The sequence below is a fragment of the Musca vetustissima genome, unplaced genomic scaffold, assembly GCF_032173495.1.
Source record: "Musca vetustissima isolate MV318-11 ecotype Yass unplaced genomic scaffold, APGP_CSIRO_Mvet_v1 utg4859, whole genome shotgun sequence".
Lineage (NCBI taxonomy): Eukaryota > Metazoa > Arthropoda > Insecta > Diptera > Muscidae > Musca > Musca vetustissima.
The window spans coordinates 82,834-104,438 of record NW_026881021.1 but is presented as its reverse complement, the minus strand read 5'-3'; the positions used below and the strand labels follow the sequence as shown (position 1 = coordinate 104,438).

The following is a 21,605-nucleotide window of genomic DNA, read 5'->3' as shown; positions in this document are numbered from 1 at the left end:
ATGCAAAAGCAAGCGGTGCCAAAGACTTCGGCAGCAACAGCTGCGACCGCTGCATCAGCAGCAGCTGATGATCCTAATGTAGTTCCTCCACCCGGCGGTACCCGCAATCAATTACGTCCTGTCATTTCATTTGCCGATAGTTTCGCCTGTACATACATTGTGTCAGTGGTTGGAGCGGCAAATGCCGAACTTGTTACATATCCATTGGATTTGACAAAAACCCGCCTACAAATACAAGGAGAAGCAACGAGTAAAAATGTTGTTGCTGGAAAAGGTCAGGCGCCGGTAAGTAGTGAACTTTGTACTGAAATATTTATACCCATATGCATTGGTACATAATACATATGTATACACATACATTCATTCATCTTGCTATTGTTTTGTTTGTTTGTAATTATTTTTAGAAGCTACACTAGACAACAATTTTTTACACAAGACAACAATACAGGTTATTATATATTTGTGGTTATGATTGAAAGGCACAGAAAGATAGGCCCATAGTATACATCACAAATATCCAAAAAAATCCCCGCCTATTGCTAGTTGAACACATCAAAAAAATACACGCCTGTGAATCTTGAAAAAAAGAAAAAAAAAAAACAGTAAGGATAGAAGTAAAGTCGGATTGAGCCGACTATATGATACCCTTCACCACTTTGGGTATATTCTACATATGTCTCCTAACAGACGTCGCCTTTTCGAAAGAACATTGTCATGAAATTGAACGAACTTGAATATGTGCGTTTCTGGAACCTATGCTAAATTTCATTTCAATTGGAGTCTTTCGCGTACAAAGGGACACATTTATGTAAATCGATTTAGATCAAATTTTATACACGCTATTCGATTGGCTGCACTCTTCAAAATTTAATCTCAATCAGAAGCCCGTTTGAAATATATATGAAAGTTGTATCTGCATATGTCTAAATTCAATACGTTGTGCACAATTTCGTGTCAATCGTTGCAACATTTACCTAAAATCAAACAAATATATATATCGATTTATCAAATTTTATACCCGCTATTCGATTGGCTGCACTCTTCAAAATTTAATCTCAATCTATATATGAAAGCTGTATCAATTTTCAATACGTTGTGCAATATTTCGTGTCAATCGTTGCAACATTTACCTAAAATGCTACTTTTGTTAGTTTTCGTTCTGATAATTAGTGTTTAATTAATAAGTCAATTTTAAAATGTAGATTATTAATTTCTTCAATGTGGTCTGCAGAAAAATAAAAAAAGCAAAAAATCAACAATGTCAAACAAAAATATATATCGAGTGAGTGGCTGAACCAATTTCAAAAAAAAAAAAAAAAAAATTGCCAGAAATTATTCTATATTAACTGTGACTAAATTATATTAACAAAATTTGTGTCATATTTTTAATGTTTGTAAGTGCACAATTTACATAAAGTCATGTATATATTGAAAAAGGTAAACCAAAGACGAAGAATTTGTTCCTTTAATTGTGCTTACGTAAAGGCAAAAAATAAAAAGAAAGACCACATTTGTTATTTTTTCTTTTGTGGCTTTTATGCAAAATCAAAAGTCCTTCGCAAATAAAGAATAGTAAGTGCAATAATAATGCTTGGTATCTCTTATTCATGTAAATAATATTAAAAGTTTAAAATATTCACACAATTCGCAGTACTCCTAATAGTTGTCTACAAAAAAACCGTCTTTTATGGCTTTTAAAAAGTTAAGAATTCTCTACTCCTAAAGTTCTAAAAAATTTTTGTTTTATTTAATATTTAAATTTTGATTTTGTCTCTGAAAGTCGTGTAAGCGACTGCGGAAGTGGCCATATGTGAGTTATATATAAATCTGAACCGATTTTCACGAAACTTAACACACATCATTTCAGACTTAATTCATTACGCTATGCCAAATTTCGTGTACATTGAAGGATATAAAAAGACTTTGGTGCACTATCTACCTAAATCGGACTATATCTAAATCTGAACCGATTTTCACAAAATTTAAAACAAGTCTTTCTAGACTCAATTCATCATACTATGCCAAATTTCGTGTACATCGAAGGATATAAAGGGACTTTGGTGAACTATTTACCTAGCATCGGACGAAAATATATGTATATGGGAGTTATATAAATCTGAACCGATTTTCACGAAACTTAAGACACATCATTCTAGACTCAATTCATTACGCTATTCCAAATTTCGTGCAAATCGAAGGATATAAGGTGCACTATTTACCTAAAATCGGACGAAAATATATATGGGAGCTATATCTAAATCTGAACCGATTTACCCAATTTCAATATGGTTCGTCCTTGGGCAAAATAAATGAGCTGTGCTAAATTTCATCCAATTGGGATCAAAAATGCGACCTGTACAACCCATACAGTTTTATTCTAATCGATAATATCTACTTTTTAGAGATTATTTCGAAATAAAGCATTATAAAAATATTCTTTCATCGAAATAATCCTCATTTTCCGTATTCATTAGATCAAGTCCCTGACGACTATTTCCTGCTCCAAGATATCAAAAGAATGGAATCTAAAAATGTTGGAGGTTCGGTTCGCTATAACCATTGTATCAGGATATTATTTTGAATAAAAAGCCATTTTGCCAATAATTGAGTTTTATAGGTTAGAAACACTGTATTGTAAATTTCCCAAGAAAAAAAAACCAATTTGTAAATTTTTAATTGTCACCATCGAGTGACTGACGTACATTGGTCGAATGTTGTCCATTCATTTGCCTCTTCATTCAGTTATTAACAATTAACTTGCATCTATATTTCGTTGAGTATAACTTTTTATAATAATAACAACAAATATAAAAAAATATGTCTGTAGGTTCAATATCGTGGTATGATGGCAACAGCGGCTGGCATTGTCAAAGAAGAAGGCCCCCTCAAGTTATGGCAAGGTGTTACTCCAGCCTTATATAGACACATTGTATATAGGTAAGTACCCAAACAAAAGAAAACCTAACTAACATTTCAAATACCATTTCATATATGTAATGAGATTTTATTTTCTCTTGTAATTTATATTGCAGTGGTGTACGAATATGTACTTACGATTTTTTACGCAAAGAATTGGGCAAAAACGATAAAGGCCAAAATGTAGCACTACCCCTGTGGAAATCAGCACTGTGTGGTGTTTCCTCTGGCGGTCTGGCACAGTGGCTGGCCTCTCCAGCCGATTTAGTTAAAGTACAAATACAAATGGAAGGTAAACGTCGCCTCATGGGTGAGCCACCAAGAGTTCATGGTGCTGCTCATGCCTTCCGCGAGATTGTTCGTCGTGGTGGTATCAAGGGTCTGTGGAAAGGCAGTATACCGAATGTACAGCGTGCCGCTTTAGTTAATTTAGGTAAATAAAGAAAAATTTTATTTTTTATTTGTTTATTTATTTGATTTGCATTTTTTCGCCTGCCAGGTGATCTAACCACTTATGATACAATTAAACATATGATTATGAATAAATTACACATGCCCGATTGTCATACGGTTCACGTATTGGCATCAATATGTGCCGGCTTTGTTGCAGCATTTTTGGGCACACCTGCCGATGTGGTCAAAACAAGAGTTATGAATCAGCCGACAGATGAAAAGGGCAGGTATGTATTTTGCGACCAGCAAATATTTTTAATTGTATTTGCATATAGTCTGGTTCATTAACTTTGTATAAATTGTTAATTTTTACATCGTCTCGATATACATTAACAACTTAAATGGACGCTTTATATTTGGTATAAATTGTTTATAAATAATGTGAATAATTTAAGAATCGGAAAACACTAGTAATGTGAATAATTTAATAATCGGAAAACACTAGTTGACAAAATTTCAAAGAAAATCTTTTCATGTTCGTGCTGTTGTTAATGATATGGGAGCCATATCTAAATCTGAACCGATTTTCAGGAACCTTGCGCACTTCATTTTAGGCTTAATTCAGTACGATGTGCGAAATTGCGTGCAAATATACATAGGAAAGAATATATAGGATCTATGGAGCATAATTTACCTTAAATCGTACGAACCGATTTTCAAGAAATATATTGTCTATAATATCGAGAAATATATCGAGTCTATATTGTTCAGGATTATATATATACGCCATAGAATACAAATTTTGAAATTTTTCACACTAAAGTCATTTGACCCGCTAAATATTGACCAAATCAAAACAAGCACGCTTATTCTTTAGCCCGATCCCCTTCTCCATGTAAAAATTCGTGATGTTCGGGCCATAATTGCAGCCTCTGGAGCGACCAGAAAATCAGACAAAAATCATTGGCCAGAATCCACCCTACATGCAAAATTTCGTGAATAATTGTGGCCTGTATCGTGTTTACAAATTATAATGGACAGACGGACGGACGGACACACATGTCTAGATCGCTAGTGGATATATGACGATCAGTATAAAGGAGAGGGGGGCACCTTTGAACGTGGGGCGCCTTTGAACAGCGCTCATAAAATCTTGGTTTAATATTTTTCCGACCCGCAACCACATTTTTGTATATTGCAATCTTGTTCTCAATATGCGTAAACCACTTTGGCTTGCTTTTTCAGTTGTCGAAAAATTGTGCATGGGTGACCATGTTTTCTCAGTGTCATTGTAAACTTTTATTCACTTGGTTGTAAGGGCGCAGGAAGAATTTTGTGATTGTTTTCTCTCGTCAAACAATTTTTTTGCATTCCAACAATCGTTTCAAACATAACAAATGTAATTTTTTTCATATATATTTATTACAAAAAAGTTATTTTAAATTTCCGTAAAACGCCATGGGTGGGGCACCTTTGAACATGCCCATTAAACTCGAGTAAAAAAATGAGTTTTTAACTTTTGGCTTCGATTTCTCAAAATTTCAAATGGGCCAATAAGATTACGAAATTAACTGTATTTTTCACCATATTAATTTTTGTTTTTAAGTCATTTAATGTTTTAATAACTTTTGATCTAAATTTTTTAAATTTTGAACATTTTTTATATATTTTTTAATGAATTAATGTATTTATGATATATATGAATAAAATACATACATATTTGAACATAAACACTGTAAAAAACATGTCGTTCAAAAATGTCAACCTTTGTTCAAACCTGCCCCCCTGGGGGGCAGTTTTGAACACTTTGAGTTCGTCCATTAAAACAGTAATAAAATATATTTATCAAGCTTATAGTATATCATATGAATATTCATTTTAAAGGTTACATATGTACCTATTAGTTAAAATTTATAAGAAACCAAAAATTATAAAATAAAAAATTTTATAAGGCTTGAAAGCAAAAAGTGTTCAAAGGAGAGGGGGGCCCCTACTTAAAGGCGGGTCTAGGACCAATATTTCGCGGCGTTACAAACTCTCGGGGCTTCACAAAGCAATAATACCCTGACAATATTGTTGTGTAGGGTATAAAAATCGGTTCAGATTTAGACATAGCTCCTATATATATATTTTGGTCCGATTTAAGGTAAATGGTGCCCCAAAGTCCTATATATCCTTCTCCCTATTCGTTCAGAATAAGGCGAGAAACTGAAAGCGAAAATTGTTCACAAGAGAGATCTCTCACTAGCGGACATCCAGAATAAGGCTGTAATCACAGATTTTTTCTTATATTATCTATCCCAAAAAATTAAAATAAAAATTCCACATTACTTCGTAGTGAATAATAAACATTCCATATGTGAAATGAAACCTTCCCATCATTGTTTTGAATTCTTATCACCGATAAATAATGATCTACGCAAAAAAAAGAAAACGTAACAGATTATAAATTTGGCTATTTATTATCAAATGTTTGAAAAAAGTAAATAATTTATATATATTTGTCAAGATTAATAAACGCCACTACTGCGGTAATTAGCACTTTTTACCTCTTCTTCTTCTGGTTAATGTTTGGCTTATCACAACAATATGTTTTTCTCTTTGTCTAATAATGGAGGCACGGTTTGTTTTCGTTGCCAAAAACATCTCTATGATTTGATTGATTGCTAATCAGTAAAAAAATCTTTGATAAAAAACCAAACAAAAATTGGCAAAAACAACAAGAAAAACATGATTATTTTTATAAACTTTTAACAGTCGGCAGGCAACATGTCGGTCAAATTGATGTTGTATTTATGACAAATAATGACCCATTATTATTTTGTTCTGGAAAAGAATAAGGAAAATTTTAACTTGTCAACAACTATCGGTAGGCAGACCAGACCTAACGACAGACAGTATGTTTGCATGCGAAACTATATAGCAAAAAAAAGAGTAATTGAAATGTTAGCTCATAATTTTGATTATCGTCTGGGCTATAAAATTTATTATTGTGTGTGAGTTAATAAAACCACGCGACACTCTTTTTCCATTATTTGCCACTATTTTCAATGTGTTATTTTAGTTGTATTAAAAATAATAACTGTATACGATTTTTTTTTTTTTTTGTGAACAATTGTTTTGGGAATACAAGGTTAGGTAATCTCACACCTCATGTGTCTCAAATGTATGCCTAAGAAAATATTATCTAATCTTTTACAATAGTCTGGGATTTTTTGAAATTTCCTTTTGGAAAGTTACTATTTTTCTGTTTAAATTAAACGCAAATAAATTGATGACAATAAACTTCAATTTTTTATGATTTATTTTTGACGGGCTTTCAGAGCATTTTTCTTAAATTTATTTTTAAAGTTAATCGAAGCGAAATAACAGTATTTTTTAAGAATATTGTAAAGGGACTATGTGGAATTTTTAAGAATTCTTTTGATAGCTAATAAGGTCAGATTTTTAAAGAGCGTAGATATTTCATACAAATTTTTGAGGACCATCAGAGCAATAACAATGGTTAATTCAGAACTATTTTCTAAAGCAATAAATGTGGGCATTTTAAAACAATTTCTAAAGAAACTATCAGGACAAAAAGATTGGATTTTTAATTTAATGTAAATGGTGCACCAAAGTCCCTATATATTCTTTGATTTGCACGACATTTGGCTCCCATATATATTTTCCTGTTTTTTATTTCCATTTTACTTTAATACTATCCAATTTGTTTATTACTCTTGCAGAGGACTATTGTATAAGGGTTCCATAGACTGTCTACGCCAAACTGTCAACAAAGAAGGTTTTACGGCGCTCTATAAAGGTTTCTTGCCCTGTTGGATTCGCATGGCCCCTTGGTCTCTGACATTCTGGCTGTCGTTCGAACAAATACGCACAATGATCGGAGCTTCTAGTTATTAAGTTCCCTTTTTTGTTATTTTTATTCCTTTTGATTTTTGTTTTCTTTATTTTTAAATATTAGAATTTGTTTTTACAGAACTATTGCTGAGCATCACTGAAATTATAAATACTTAACTGTTCTAAAACAGCAACAGAGAAATTGTAAAAAATATATGACATAAATATTATTATTACTTATATTCTGTATGTACTATGCTTTGTATAATTTGCTGCAACCAACTCCTATTTTTATTACTATTTTTAAATTTCTGAAACACACACAATATTTCATAAATTTTCAGTGCCTCTATATACATATAGATATTTATAAAGACTACTATATATAAAAGTATGATGTGTATAAACATTACATTGTTGATATTCCTGCGAAATAAAAATTAAGTTCATTGTTGCTGCACACAACGCTTTAACAAAAACATAAAAAAAAGAAAGCCAATAACAAATACCCCCGTTGTGATTATTTGTTTTATTTTTCCTACTTCTATTCCCTCGAACTGAGTTCATGCTATATATTAAAAAAAGTAAAAATTAGCCCATTTTAATTGTTTTTATTTTATATATATATTTTTTGTTTTGTAGCAATTATTTAAAAATAAAATGACTGTTATTTGTTAATTTATAATTAAAAAAAGAAAAATGTTAGACATATACATATATATTTCGAAAATAAAAAAGAGATACAGTGAAACTTTAAAAGCAATTTTGAAATGTGAGCTAATGACAATATATCAATATATACTACATACATATTTATTTATAATACCAAATAAAAATCAGCGCATAATTGTACAAAATGGAAAAAATGCAGAAAATCGTATATTATTTTGACATGCATTAGTTAAAAAGTTTGAAGGAATTTTTCATCGCTGTTTCGAATGCAAAAATATTCGTTGACTTTTTAAATATTTTAAAAGAAGTATTGTATTGTTTTTTTCTCTAATCCTTTACCTCTGATGATTTTTTTTTTGGGTCCCGACGATTTTTTTTCATAGAAAAAAAGGACCTTGGGTCTCGACGATTTTTTTCTATATAAAAAACGGACCTAGCGTCCCGGCGAATGTTTTTCTATAGGAAAAAACGGACCTAGAGTCCCGACGAGTTTTTTTTTCTACAGAAAAAACGGACCTAGGGTCCCGACGAATTTTTTTCTGAACTTTTTATAACATCCTCTATTTGTTGTATTTTAAAAATTCATAAAAAAGTTCGGGACATTTATAGAGACCATGATCTTAGAAAATTAAGTACCAAATTATAGACATCTAAGTTGGAAAACTAGGCTAGGAACCGAAAATTCGGCAAACATGATTTATTTTTTTTTAATCCGAAAGCTACTTTGGTGGGAAAATGCGCTTTAAAACCTAAAAACTCGGAATGTGGGTTGGGACTTTTATATAGATGTCAGCCTCAAAAAATCCAGACTGCCAAATTTCACAGTACCTATGTGGAGCCTATATGAAAATAGAGATCTCTATTGATAATTTTCTGCCTAGATGTATTGCAGCCTCTAAAATTCCGCAATGCCAAATTACAGTTCATTGGGTGCGGAAATGTGGCTAATGCCATTAAAATATCAAAAATGTGGCAGGACATCGAAAATTCTTTAAAAAATCTCGCATTTACGCGGTATATAACTTTAAAAATATTCTTCCGAAAATCATCGCTTATGGCTGGTACAGTACCTCAAAAAGATTCCTTTAAAATCAATGTTTTATAACCTAAAAATATTCGCATTTACGCGGTATATAACTTATAAAAATATTCTTCCGAAAATCACGCCTATAGATTTGATATAATCTCAGAATATTCTTTAAAAAATCCACTTTAAAATCAATGTTTTATAACCTAAAAATATTAGTTAAAATGTTTTTTAATCGGTATATAATATATAATATTCTATTAGAAATTCACGCTTTTAGCCGTATTATATATTTGATTTGATATAATCTCAAAAGAATATTCTTTAAAAAATCCACGCCTATAGATTTGATATAATCTCAAAAGAATATTCTTTAAAAAATCCACGCCTATAGATTTGATATAATCTCAAAAGAATATTCTTTAAAAAATCTACGCCTATAGATTTGATATAACCTCAAAAAATATTCTTTAAAAAATCCACACCTATAGATTTGATATAACCTCAAAAAATATTGTTTATATAACCTCAAAAAAATATTCTTAAAAAAATCCACGCGTATAGATTTGATATAACCTCAAAAAATATTCTTTAAAAAATCCACGCGTATAGATTTGATATAACCTCAAAAAAATATTCTTTAAAAAATCCACGCGTATAGATTTGATATAACCTCAAAAAAATATTCTTTAAAAAATCCACGCGTATAGATTTGATATAACCTCAAAAAAATATTCTTTAAAAAATCCACGCCTATAGATTTGATATAACCTCAAAAAAATATTCTTTAAAAAATCCACGCGTATAGATTTGATATAACCTCAAAAAATATTCTTTAAAAAATCCACGCCTATAGATTTGATAAAACCTCAAAAAATATTCTTTGAAAAATCCACGCCTATAGATTTGATATAACCTCAAAAAAATATTCTTAAAAAAACACGCCTATAGATTTGATATAACCTCAAAAAATATTCTTTAAAAAATCCACGCCTATGGATTTGATATAACCTCAAAAAATATTCTTTAAAGAATCCACGCCTATAGATTTGATATAACCTCAAAAAAATATTCTTTAAAAAATCCACGCCTATAGATTTGATATAACCTCAAAAAAATATTCTTTAAAAACTCCACGCCTATAGATTTGAATAACCTCAAAAAAATATTCTTTAAAAAATCCACGCCTATAGATTTGATATAACCTCAAAAAAATATTCTTTAAAAAATCCACGCCTATAGATTTGATATAACCTCAAAAAATATTCTTTAAAAAATCCACGCCTATAGATTTGATATAACCTCAAAAAATATTCTTTAAAAAATCCACGCCTATAGATTTGATATAACCTCAAAAAATATTCTTTAAAAAATCCACGCCTATAGATTTGATATAACCTCAAAAAAATATTCTTTAAAAAATCCACGCCCATAGATTTGATATTACCTCAAAAAAATATTCTTTAAAAACTCCACGCCTATAGATTTGATATAACCTCGAAAAAATATTCTTTAAAAAATCCACGCCTATAGATTTGATATAACCTATAAAAATATTCTTTAAAAAATCCACGCCTATAGATTTGATATAACCTAAAAAAAAAATCTTTAAAAAATCCACGCCTATAGATTTGATATAACCTCAAAAAAATATTCTTTAAAAACTCCACGCCTATAGATTTGATATAACCTCAAAAAAATATTCTTTAAAAAATACACGCCTATAGATTTGATATAACCTCAAAAAAATATTCTTTAAAAAATTCACGCCTATAGATTTGATATAACCTAAAAAAAAATAATCTTTAAAAAATCCACGCCTATAGATTTGATATAACCTCAAAAAAATATTCTTTAAAAAATTCACGCCTGTAATTTGATATAACCTCAATAACATTCTTTAAAAAATCCACGATTATAGACATGATTTAACCTCAAAAATATACTTTAAAAAAACCCACGCTTATATATTTCATATTACCTCAAAAATATTCTTCAAAAAATGCACACTTTTAGCCGGTATATGACCTCAAAAACATTCTCTAAAAATCCACGTTTATATTTCTGATATCACCTCAAAAATTTTATTTAAAAAATCGTATATATATTTTCTTTAAACTTCTTTCTTTGTATTGATGACTTTATGCTAAGGTCCTGATGGCATATGAAAGTACATCGTAACATCCGACATAAATTCTAAGGAAATTTGAAGAATGTAAAGTTTCACGAATTTATTAAGACAATAAATTTTTTTCGAAAGGCATTGTTTTATTTTATTTGTTTTTTATTTTGTTTGTATAAAATTAAATTATACACACTTTCTGTTGACTTTATACCTTATCTAAATAACTTATAAAAGAAAAAAGTTTGCATTTGTTTTTTTGGTGGGAACAAAAATAAATAATGGACAAACAAAAATTAATCAAAACGAGAAAAAAATGGCATGTAAAAATATTTTCTATTTTTTATATATATAAATGTATATAATTATAGGTATGAGTTGGTGTGTGTGTGTACAACTACAGCTTGACTAGAATTTTAGGGAATTGATTACTATTCTAAGCCTAAAGCATAATTGATTCCCTGAACAATGAAAAATATTAATGGTTGCCATGCCACCAAAAAGCGTATCCAATCCAATAAACGGCCATAGAGGACATGAGGGCGTTCCCAGCTAAAAAGAAAACAAAAGGAAGTACAATAATTAAAATCAAGTTTCGATACGTTTAAATTTGTTGTTTTTTAACTTACGGATTACAAAACATTTTCTTAAGATCAACTTTCTCCTTGCAATAAGGACACGTTTGTTTTTTACCCACAATACACCAGCCACGTATACAGAATTCATGAAATACATGATTACATGACAGCTTGTAGGTATTCTCGATTATGCCTTCTTCTTTTTCACTAACCAACAACTGATTACCACACACGGCACAAACATTTTCCTCCAAATGTCTAGTGGGGATTCCTTGGGGGGTGTAGTACTGCAAAAGGGAAAATTATAAAAAAAATAAAATTACATTTATAAAATTATTGTTGATATTTATTTACATACCCCCACTAACGATGCCATTCTTTCGGAACAAATCTCTGAAATATCTCTACCCAAGACACCAATATAAAGGCCATAGAATACAAACATTAGGCCAACATCCATCCAAACATTCGGAGCCTGATTAAATATGAAATTAAAGCCCAAAAATGTGGCCATCATTATCAGATAGCCGACAATACCCAAACCATAACTTAATTTATAGATGAAATAAAACCATTTGTAGACCAATCTGAAATAAGAACAAAACATAAACAAATTAGTAAAAAAATTATAAGATTATTTAATTTTAATATATTTTTACCTTGGCGTTGATCCTTCAATTGGTTTACTTATAGCTTTTCTTATTACTACGGCTGTAATAATCGAAAATATCGACCAAATAATTATAAAACGTATGAAACCATAGAAGAATGATATGCCTAATGGTATAATCCACATTGCCAGCAATGTGACAGCCTGAAAAGAAATAAACAACATATTTTAATTAATATATTCTATATTAAAATAGGTCCTAAACTACATATCCTTAAACAATCTGGTTAATAGCGTTGATACTCCATCAAAAATTCCTGATAAACCTTAACGAATTCTTAAAATATGTATGTCTTTAATATGTTCAAAATATCGATACTTGATTACCTCTCGAAAACTACGCTTTAAAGTTCAGATATCTGCTCAAAAATATTTCCAAAATATTTACACTTTTAGTTTATAGTCCCTTGAACATTTTTCTTAAAACAACCATAAAATTATTCTCAAAAATATTCTAGTTTACGATTTGATATAACCTCAAAAATATTCTTAAAAATCCACTCTTAAAGATCCACTCAAAAATATTCTTTAAAAAATCTTTTTATCTTTTTATGCCCTCCACTATGAGGATGACAATCAAAATATCTAAAATTAATGGGAGCTCTTTGGAGAAAGCTCATGTCATTAAAGGAAAAATACGTGACAAAAATATGATTGAAATTGTCAAAATATCTAATAGGGGGACTACCGTTATATGGGACTATAATAAAACGTAGATCAATATTGATATTTTTGGGGTGTACCGTTATATGGGAGCTACCCTGAAATTTGGGTCAATATTTATAGTTTTTGGTACAGTTATTCAATGAGAAACCAAAATGCCAAATTACAACCAATTCGATTGAAACCCCTGTTCAAATCCCAAAAGTGGGGACCACCGATATATCTTATTTGCAATACCAAAATCCTAGGAGTGCAAAATTTCAGAGCACTATCATATCTATATCGTGATTTCAACAGACGGGCATGTGTAAATCGACATACAATTTTATTGTGATCAAAAATATATAATTTGTGGGGTCTCCACCTTATGGTGGATGGTATAAAAATACAGGTGGTCCCTTGGACTTTTTAATATATTACCCTTTATAGTCCTGACAGAACCTCAAAAATTATTCCTAAAATATCCATTATTCACAGCTCTGATTGCAGCTCAAAAATGATGCATTAGTGTTTTCTTTTTTAAATACTATTCCATATATAGGCTATCGACATATCCCAATTTAAGTAGGATCAAACGTTTGAATTAACTAATTTTTAGATCTAAAAATTATTTTTAAATTAATGGAATATTTATTCCGGCCATTAGGAATTTTAAGTTCCATTTCCCGAACTATCTACATTAAAAATGTATCACTTTATACAAAATAAAATATCCAAATTAAAAGTATAGTTTCCGCACACTCTTGCTGTGCTGAATTTCGTTTCAATATAAACAAATACCTTGACGGTTGAAGTCTTCTTATCTTATCTCCTGAATCGTGACAACGAATTTTGTTACCAAAATTAAAAACCCCAAACACACACACGCATTTGTTTCCAAAAACCAACTTACCGAATATGATCTATAATGTTTCGTTTTCCATTGTACTAAAGCGATTTGTGCTATAATTAATGTTACAAATAAAATTAGCACAATTTCCGAGTGCATTGCTTCATGACCCTTGTGTTTTTCGTGCATCATCTGGTGATCATATCTAATCAAAGGAAACAATGAAAAAACAAAAAGAAAACATTACATTTTTGTATGTTTCTTGGCTGACCCAGTTTATGGGCAGCATAATTTGTTTGTTAATTATACCTTAGTTTCTCCTCTGGTGTCATCTCATCGATGGACTAAAAATAAAAAGAAAACACAAATGTTGGGGTAGTTTTTCTTCATTCCAAAGAAATATTGTAAAGGTGTTGTGTTGGGCCTTACCTTATTAAAGTCGACAGGAGCATGCAGACTCCTGTGATCCATTTTTGTTCACTTTCACTCTAACTACTTGACGGCTGAGGGGATATGCGACAATAAATTTATTAACATTTATTTAATTAAATGTTTAAAACTAACAAATTAGCGTTTCCTTTCTAAATGTAATTCATGAAGATTAGAAAATTTACCAATCACAATAGACATTCGATGACAGTTCATTTGTTTACGCTGACGTTGATGTTTGTGTAAAAAAAGTTGAAATTAGTCAATGTCGTAACGTACGTTGTATTAAACAGCTGATTGTTGATAGGGGTTATTGTGAATGCAGTTGTACATTTTTTCTATGTTTATTGTGAATGAATTAATTTAGAAATAAATATATTTTGAAGGCCTATCTTATTTATTAATAAATTTGAATGGACTTTTAGAAGTGCTTTCGTTATATGACTAATAAAGCTGTGAGCGTGAATACTTAAAGAATGTTTTCAAGGCAACTGGACAGCATTTATATTTATTCAGAATTTACAATTTAATAAATAATAATAATATCGGCGCAATAGGATTTGAAAAGTATTCTCTAAGGGTAGTTAGCGTGATTTTTTATATATTCTTTTTTGAGGAACTATCAGCACAATAAGCGTGGATTTGAAAAGAACATTTCTGAGGGACTATCTGACCAATAAGAATAGCCGTTTTAAGAGCATATCTGAGTGACTATAAGAACAATAAGCGTAACTTTTTTGACATATTTCTGAGGGACTTAATCTGGGTTTATACATGCAACTTTTATAAGCAACTCTGCTGAGTTCTTAGAAGTGAGAGGTATAAAAAGTGACAAGGAGAAGATATTAAAAAAAAATCGCAGAGAGCAGCAGCAGAGTTGCTTAAAAAAGTTGCATGTATAAACCTAGACTTAATAATCGTAGATTTTTTGAAACAAAAATTTAACTGTGCATATTTTGTTTACAATAACAAAAAAAAACTCCCGATCAAATACCCGATAATCTTCCAAATTTCAGATCAAATTCTGATATTTTTTTTTAACTTTTGAAAGCGTATCCGAAAATCGTCATATTTTCTGCCCATTTTCGAATGTCCCTTTAGAGTTTTTTTTCGAATTTGTTAAGAATATCGAAAATTCCCCGTTTTTTTTCTTCGAGTTCGTTAAGAAACTCGAATAATCCTTTCGATTTTTTCGATAAAACTTTCCTAATTCTTGGGCACCTTTACACAATTTTGTTCTGATTTGTGCAGAGTTTCGAAAAAATAGGAAGAAATTGTTAGCTGGGCATTTACATTTAATAATTTGTATTTGTGGAGTTTGGCTTTGGTTTTCAATAAAACTGTACACGCCATTTAAGGCCAATTCCTTCTATAGGTATTTTCGTTGTCCTAGGCGCATTTTCCATTTTAGAATTACGTAGTGGCTGTAATTTAAAATTCAGAGACTTTGGTGGTTCTTCAAGTGAACTTTTCTTCATATCAAATGGTCTGTACCCATACTGCAAGAATATACTACTTGTTACTTCGATAATAAATTTTCCTTTATAATAGCGTAGAGAATAGTAAAATATAGTAGATTCTTGCAGTACGGGAACAGGCCAAAAGTTTTACCTTGTTATTTATTCATAAATTTCAATATTTGAAAACAATTGACCTGCTCCTATTTCTTTCTATTTTTTTGAAAGACAAAATCCTTATTTTAGTAAAAAGTTGTAAATTTTTGCAAGTTCTAGAACAGACAATACATTTTCCTACGTTCGACTTGAGTTCTTCTAAACCAATCTAAATGAACTTCCTAAAGAAATCTTTAATAAAATCGCCACATTCTACTTTTTAACAATTTTAAAATCTTTTATTTTATTTTCACTCCAATGATTTTTGCGTCTAATTGGTGTAAATTCATTGACAACTTCTTTGGCATGACAAATATCATTTGCCCCCAAGCGATAATGAAATATTTTATCTTTTCGCTCTTTTTTCTTTGCCCAACATTTCATTTCTTTGCCGGACAATATATCATTTCCGTCTATGGCTATTTGTTTAAGACATTCTTCATCATCTGCGTTAGTATTTTCAATTATTCTTCTTTTGATTTCCGGCTTTCGATCAGGACCTTTCGTTTCATATTCAAATTCTTCATAGGGTTTTACATAATCTTCAAATCCATTCAATAGGCGAACACGACTTTTTGTTTTAGTCTTCTTTTTGTTTGATTCTTCCTGTACTACTTCACAGAATTCGTATTTTTCCTTTAAGATATCATTGAATTTTTTAGCCAAATGTTTTTGCATAGATTCGGGTAAATTAAAATCTGTTCCGGTTGTGTCTTCTTCGTCTACAAGGTAACGTTGGGACTTGGGTTTATCTGTAAAGGAAGGTGAATTAATGTACGATCCTTTGTCTAGACGTGTTTTGAACCGTAGTTGCTCAAATTTCCATACGTACCTTCCTCTTTCTTTGTGATCACAACATTTATCCCAACATTTTTATTGTCATTTGTTTCCTCTTCAACTTTGCCCTTAAACATATCATTGTTCAGCAGTGTTGTGTCTGAGGCTTCCAAAAACATTTTCATCTGCTCCTCATCTTCCGAATCACTTGATGACATTTTGAGAATTTTTTAGCTACTGCTACTAATTTAAATTTTGTTATTACACTAAAAATTTTTAAGGCTTTGTTGCACTGCCTGCGCCTTTGCTCAGTTTCCTACAACGAACGATTTGTTTACAAACAAATGCACGTGCACAACTGCTGCTAAGCAGGGTTGCCAAGATATACTTAAAAATATTACTGGACGATCAAGACACAGTGAGTACAGTACAGCGGTTCGAAAATATTTCTACATCCTGAAATTAATATCTATGATATTTTTTTACAGAATTAACATTAGTCATACGGCTTAAACAAGTAAAATTCTATTCCGGGTATTGTGGTACAAAGTGGACTGATTTCAATAAATACTAAATTGTAGCCAATTCGGATAAAAAATATGCCCAAACTCCCAATTCTTATATTGGGGCTATATTCAAAAGTGGACCAAAAATCATTTTTAGTAGAGATTTGCTACCAAATTGCAGACACTTCGGTTTAAAAGCGTGCAAAAAATCCCCAAAATATAGAATGTTTGGCGGTAAAGTGGCCCTCACACGTCAAACATGTGCGTTCGATCGGTGTGAATCGAAGCAATGCTTGACGTGTGTGGTACGGTGTTCACACCGATTTGCCGGTGCGCACACCGATCGAAAGAAATTAAAAATTTTTAATTTTTCGTTGTGCGACGCGCACATGTTTGACGTCTGTGGCCTGGTGTGTGGATATTTTCTCATTTGTTGCGAAATTTCGTGGAGTGCGGATCAGCGGACAATGTCAAACATATGAAAAAAACGTTTTGGAAAATTTTTTGATGTTTTTTTACACATATTCTACTGTGTGGAAAATAAAAATGTTTTTCTGGAATAAAATAAAAATATTTAATACATTTATATTAAATAAAAATATTTGGTCTTTTTTCCGTCATCACTATCGCTGTCCATCTTAACGCTTCAAAAATAAATAATAAATGAAGTTTTGTGGATCCGTTTGACGTGTGTGGGCTAGGAGCTTCACACCGATCGAACGCACATGTTTGACGTGTGTGGCCCACTTAAAGCACAGGGGAATCGATTTCAATAATGTTCGGTAGGGAGATTTGCTCCCAATGGGTACTTATACCACAAAATTACAGACATTTTGGTTGAAAAACACGTCAAAAATTCTCAAATTATCGAATAATTGAGGTACCGTTATATTGGGAATATCCTCAAAAGTAAACCGATATCGAGAATATATATTCCTTTTGAGAATATACATAGAATCACTTACTAAGTCGATTTATGCATGTCCGTCCGTCTGTCTGTCCATGTTAAATTGTAAACAAAGTACAGATCGCATTTATGATTCGAATTGGATGAAATTTGGCACAGCTCATTTATTTGACTCAAGGACGAAATGGGAAAAAATCGGTTCAGCTTTAAATATAGCTCCCATATCTATTTTCGTCCGATTTAAGGTAAATGATGCAACAAAGTCCCTAAATATCTTTCGATTTGCAATAAATTTGGCACAGCGTACTGAATTGAGTCTAGAATGATGCGTGCTATGTTTCTGAAAAAATTTTTCTATACATATTTCGTCCGGGTATCATATAGTCAGCCTAGTCTACGTTACTATCTTCCTTACTGGTTATTTATTTCTAAACTGTGTCGTTTTTACAAAAGGGCCAGGCAGACTGTGCTTTATATTCTAAGTGATTCTTTTGTGGAGAATGTACCCGATTATGGAAAGGGTACATTTTCACACATGATTATGTTCGAGAATAGGAATGTAATAAAAATATTACGATCACGTACAGGAGAACTGGTAAAACTTTGTAAAGAAAATTTTCGAGAATGTACCCGATTATGGAAAGGGTACATTTTCACACATGATTAGGTTCGAGAATAGGAATGTAATAAAAATATTACGATCACGTACATGAGAACTGGTAAAACTTTGTAAAGAAAAATTTCGAAAATATCTTATCTACCTTGCTTTATTGTAAACTGCGTTAGCCCAAGAAATCAAGATTTCAACTATATAAAATATCAATACAATATTTAAAAATGTATAAAAGCGTCTGTTTATTTTAGTTTTGTTGGTACTTAATATAACAAAATTACGAACAAACATTTCTTAATTTACAAATATAATCGTCACAATATAAACTTTCTGAAATATATAAAAACACTTTCAAATTCTAAAAAAATTAACATTTATAAGATGATTGTAAGTAAATTATCGAACATTGAATAATAAACAAAATAGAAACATTGTTAAAACATCATTCATCAGTATGTCACTTACAACATATAAACATACAAATAAACATATGTATACAAACACTAATTATTATCAATCCCTAAAAGACGTAAACGTTCTTGTTTACGAAATGCTTTTCTTTGGGATGGTGGTGCTCCCTGAATGGAGCGTAAAACATCAGCATTTGCCGCATATGCTTGCGGGTTGTAAGAAGGTACATTTTCATCATCCCAATTCTCTTCACTTTCATATTTGGGCATTGGTGGTGGCACTGTTCGACTTATTGGAACCTCTACAGTGTTACGGAAATGTTCAAATGATGTTCGTCCGGGACAGGAACTTATGTGAAACTTTAATAAAAAGAACAACAACAAATACACAAAATGAATATCATTTTACGATGTTTGAATTGTGAAATAACTTACCTCTAATTCTGGCTCATTGAGGATATGCGTTACATTAAAAGGACATGTAACTTTCTTTACATTCGTGTGATTTTTACGGCAACGTGTCAAATGTACCTTAAGCAATAAGAAAGGATAATGTAAGTAAGACTTCTTTATAATTACAATCAATTTGTATTTACCTGCATTCGTGATCTTAAAATTTGATGATGTTTTTCATAGGGACATTCCATTATATCTTGCATATGAACGTTTTCCATATTTGTAGAGATTCCAATACACCAGGATTTACACAAAATGTAATAAATAATTTCCAAACTAAAATAAAAAGTCTCTTCTTTGTTCTAAGTGGCCGATATTTATCGTTTGGCGTTATTAAGCTGAGTAATCGATCCGAAATAACGCAATGGTGTGCTACTAAATGAATGCGTTCAACGTCAAGCGTTTAGAAAAAAATTCGAGCAATATGTGAGGGTTTTTTGCATTGAACCTTTTCTTTCAACTTCTAATCGAATACTATTAGTTTTTCTTTATTTTTTCGAGATCAGTTAAAATTTTGAGAATCTTTAATACAATCTAGAACTACCTATATTTAAAATCTTATTGCATTTTTTAAAGAAGGTATCTTTTTACAACACATTTTTTAGGGTAGGTATCCCGTGGTGCACCACTTGAGCAGCATAAATATTTTTCTCGGTCCCACACATTAGTGTAACATGCATGTTGTGTAGGTAGAAGATATGTCCGGCTGTTTTTATTTGGACACAAAAAAAAAAACTATATTGAAAATATGTATCTGTATACATAATGTGGTATCAGAAAATCCTTTTCCATGTTTGCAACACGATTTTTGGGTATGTAACGAATTTGATCAGTACTTTTTGTCACGTACAATCAAGATAACATAATAACTTGTACTTCAATAATCCAGCCTGAAATGTGACTCTAAGTAGACGATCAGAAGCAAAGTCAAAATCTCTTATAACTGGTCGCCATAAGCGATTCCAAATACTGTTGTTGTATCCGACAGCTCGTCAGAGAAGGTTTCAGATATAATTATGGGCGTAATTTCTCTTTGTCAGAGAAAAAAGTTCAAACGTGATTGCTAGCAAAGTCCATCTCTTCTTGAAAACCCCTACAGCATTGTACAATAACAAAAACGTTTTGCTTAAACAATGCCTTCAATTTGCACCATGCTTATATTGGGCTACATGACCAGAAATACGGTCGAAATCGAAATGTCCCGAAACTTTGTTCGGGACATTTGGATATCGTCGTTATAAACGACATTTCGTTAAAAATGGTTTGAGATATATTTTACCAAAGTCCAAAGAAATAAGCATCGAAAGTTACAGCTACCGAAATACAATCTAGCACCTCTTGCTGTAAAAAAAACAATGCCCTCAATTTATATATGAATAGGTAAAAGGATGCTCTTCTCGCGGAGATACATATATAGTTCATTGTGATTATCCTAAAGACTTTGTAGAGAATAGAACAAAAGGGAAAGTGTGAAGGAAAAGTAGAGGGTTAGGACTGACAACTCAACCAAGACATGACAAATTTTTGTCATAGTTGTAGATGAATTTGGGGTGTAATTTGGAGAAAAAGGTTAAAGTATCTATCTCACATCTCCCAAACATTTGATGACTTCTGTTGCAAAGATTTGGTGGTGTATTGTTCGATTGTTGCCGTCTCCTCTTTATCAACCTCTAAAATATCTCACTTTGAAAAGAGAGGCTTTTTCTTAAATTGACCTGTCATGATCCTTACAGTTACCTTTAACTCTTTCCTGCTTATAGAAATCAATGTTATAATATCAATAAATTCCATCTTCTGGCTATAAATATTCTGGACCTTACGAAAGTAGTAACTAATTATAGTCCAGTGTGAAGTACTTTTAATCAAAAGTTCCTACAATATTGAAAACAATGGAATTAGTCGAAAGCTATGTAAAAGTAAGATAGGACCAGTGCAATGGCGATATGGACTCTCTCTCTCAAATGCATAGCATTGCTAATGTAAAACTGAACTCTTCAAATGTCTCTCAATATGGACAACTATAACATGATCTCATTCACATTTGATGTAAGCGTGCTGGGATTTGTTTATTCTAGTTAAATATAGAGATTTTCATTTTTTTCATATTTTTCTTATATTCATAACATAACATATAGATTTTGTTTTGTTGCGGAATCGGCAGGAATAATCCTTGCTTACTTACTT

The 21,605-nt window shown here is 31.1% G+C and overlaps 4 protein-coding genes across 4 annotated transcripts; 1 reads left to right on the top strand and 3 right to left on the bottom strand.

Annotated features, from left to right (window-relative positions):
* Positions 1–7,212, top strand: LOC133327081 (mitochondrial uncoupling protein 4). The gene is made up of 5 exons (XM_061535658.1): positions 1–285; positions 2,828–2,937; positions 3,033–3,349; positions 3,416–3,596; positions 7,038–7,212. Exons 1-5 carry the CDS (start codon positions 1–3, stop codon positions 7,210–7,212), a joined length of 1,068 nt encoding a protein of 355 aa, XP_061391642.1.
* A 4,154-nt stretch (positions 7,213–11,366) lies between these two features.
* LOC133327080 (E3 ubiquitin ligase Rnf121) lies at positions 11,367–14,201 on the bottom strand. The gene is made up of 7 exons (XM_061535657.1): positions 14,140–14,201; positions 14,020–14,054; positions 13,774–13,915; positions 12,208–12,362; positions 11,907–12,135; positions 11,600–11,835; positions 11,367–11,522 (listed from the first exon to the last, which is right to left on the bottom strand). The coding sequence occupies exons 1-7, from the start codon at positions 14,179–14,181 to the stop codon at positions 11,402–11,404; spliced, it is 960 nt and encodes a 319-aa protein (XP_061391641.1). The 5' UTR covers positions 14,182–14,201; the 3' UTR covers positions 11,367–11,401.
* Positions 14,202–15,965: 1,764 nt separating this feature from the next.
* Positions 15,966–16,754, bottom strand: LOC133327088 (uncharacterized). Its single transcript, XM_061535664.1, has 2 exons — positions 16,585–16,754; positions 15,966–16,504 (listed from the first exon to the last, which is right to left on the bottom strand). The coding sequence occupies exons 1-2, from the start codon at positions 16,745–16,747 to the stop codon at positions 15,966–15,968; spliced, it is 702 nt and encodes a 233-aa protein (XP_061391648.1). The 5' UTR covers positions 16,748–16,754.
* A 2,304-nt stretch (positions 16,755–19,058) lies between these two features.
* On the bottom strand, positions 19,059–19,650 carry LOC133327084 (gametocyte-specific factor 1 homolog). The gene is made up of 3 exons (XM_061535661.1): positions 19,562–19,650; positions 19,401–19,496; positions 19,059–19,325 (listed from the first exon to the last, which is right to left on the bottom strand). Exons 1-3 carry the CDS (start codon positions 19,637–19,639, stop codon positions 19,059–19,061), a joined length of 441 nt encoding a protein of 146 aa, XP_061391645.1. The 5' UTR covers positions 19,640–19,650.
* Positions 19,651–21,605: the final 1,955 nt, after the last annotated feature.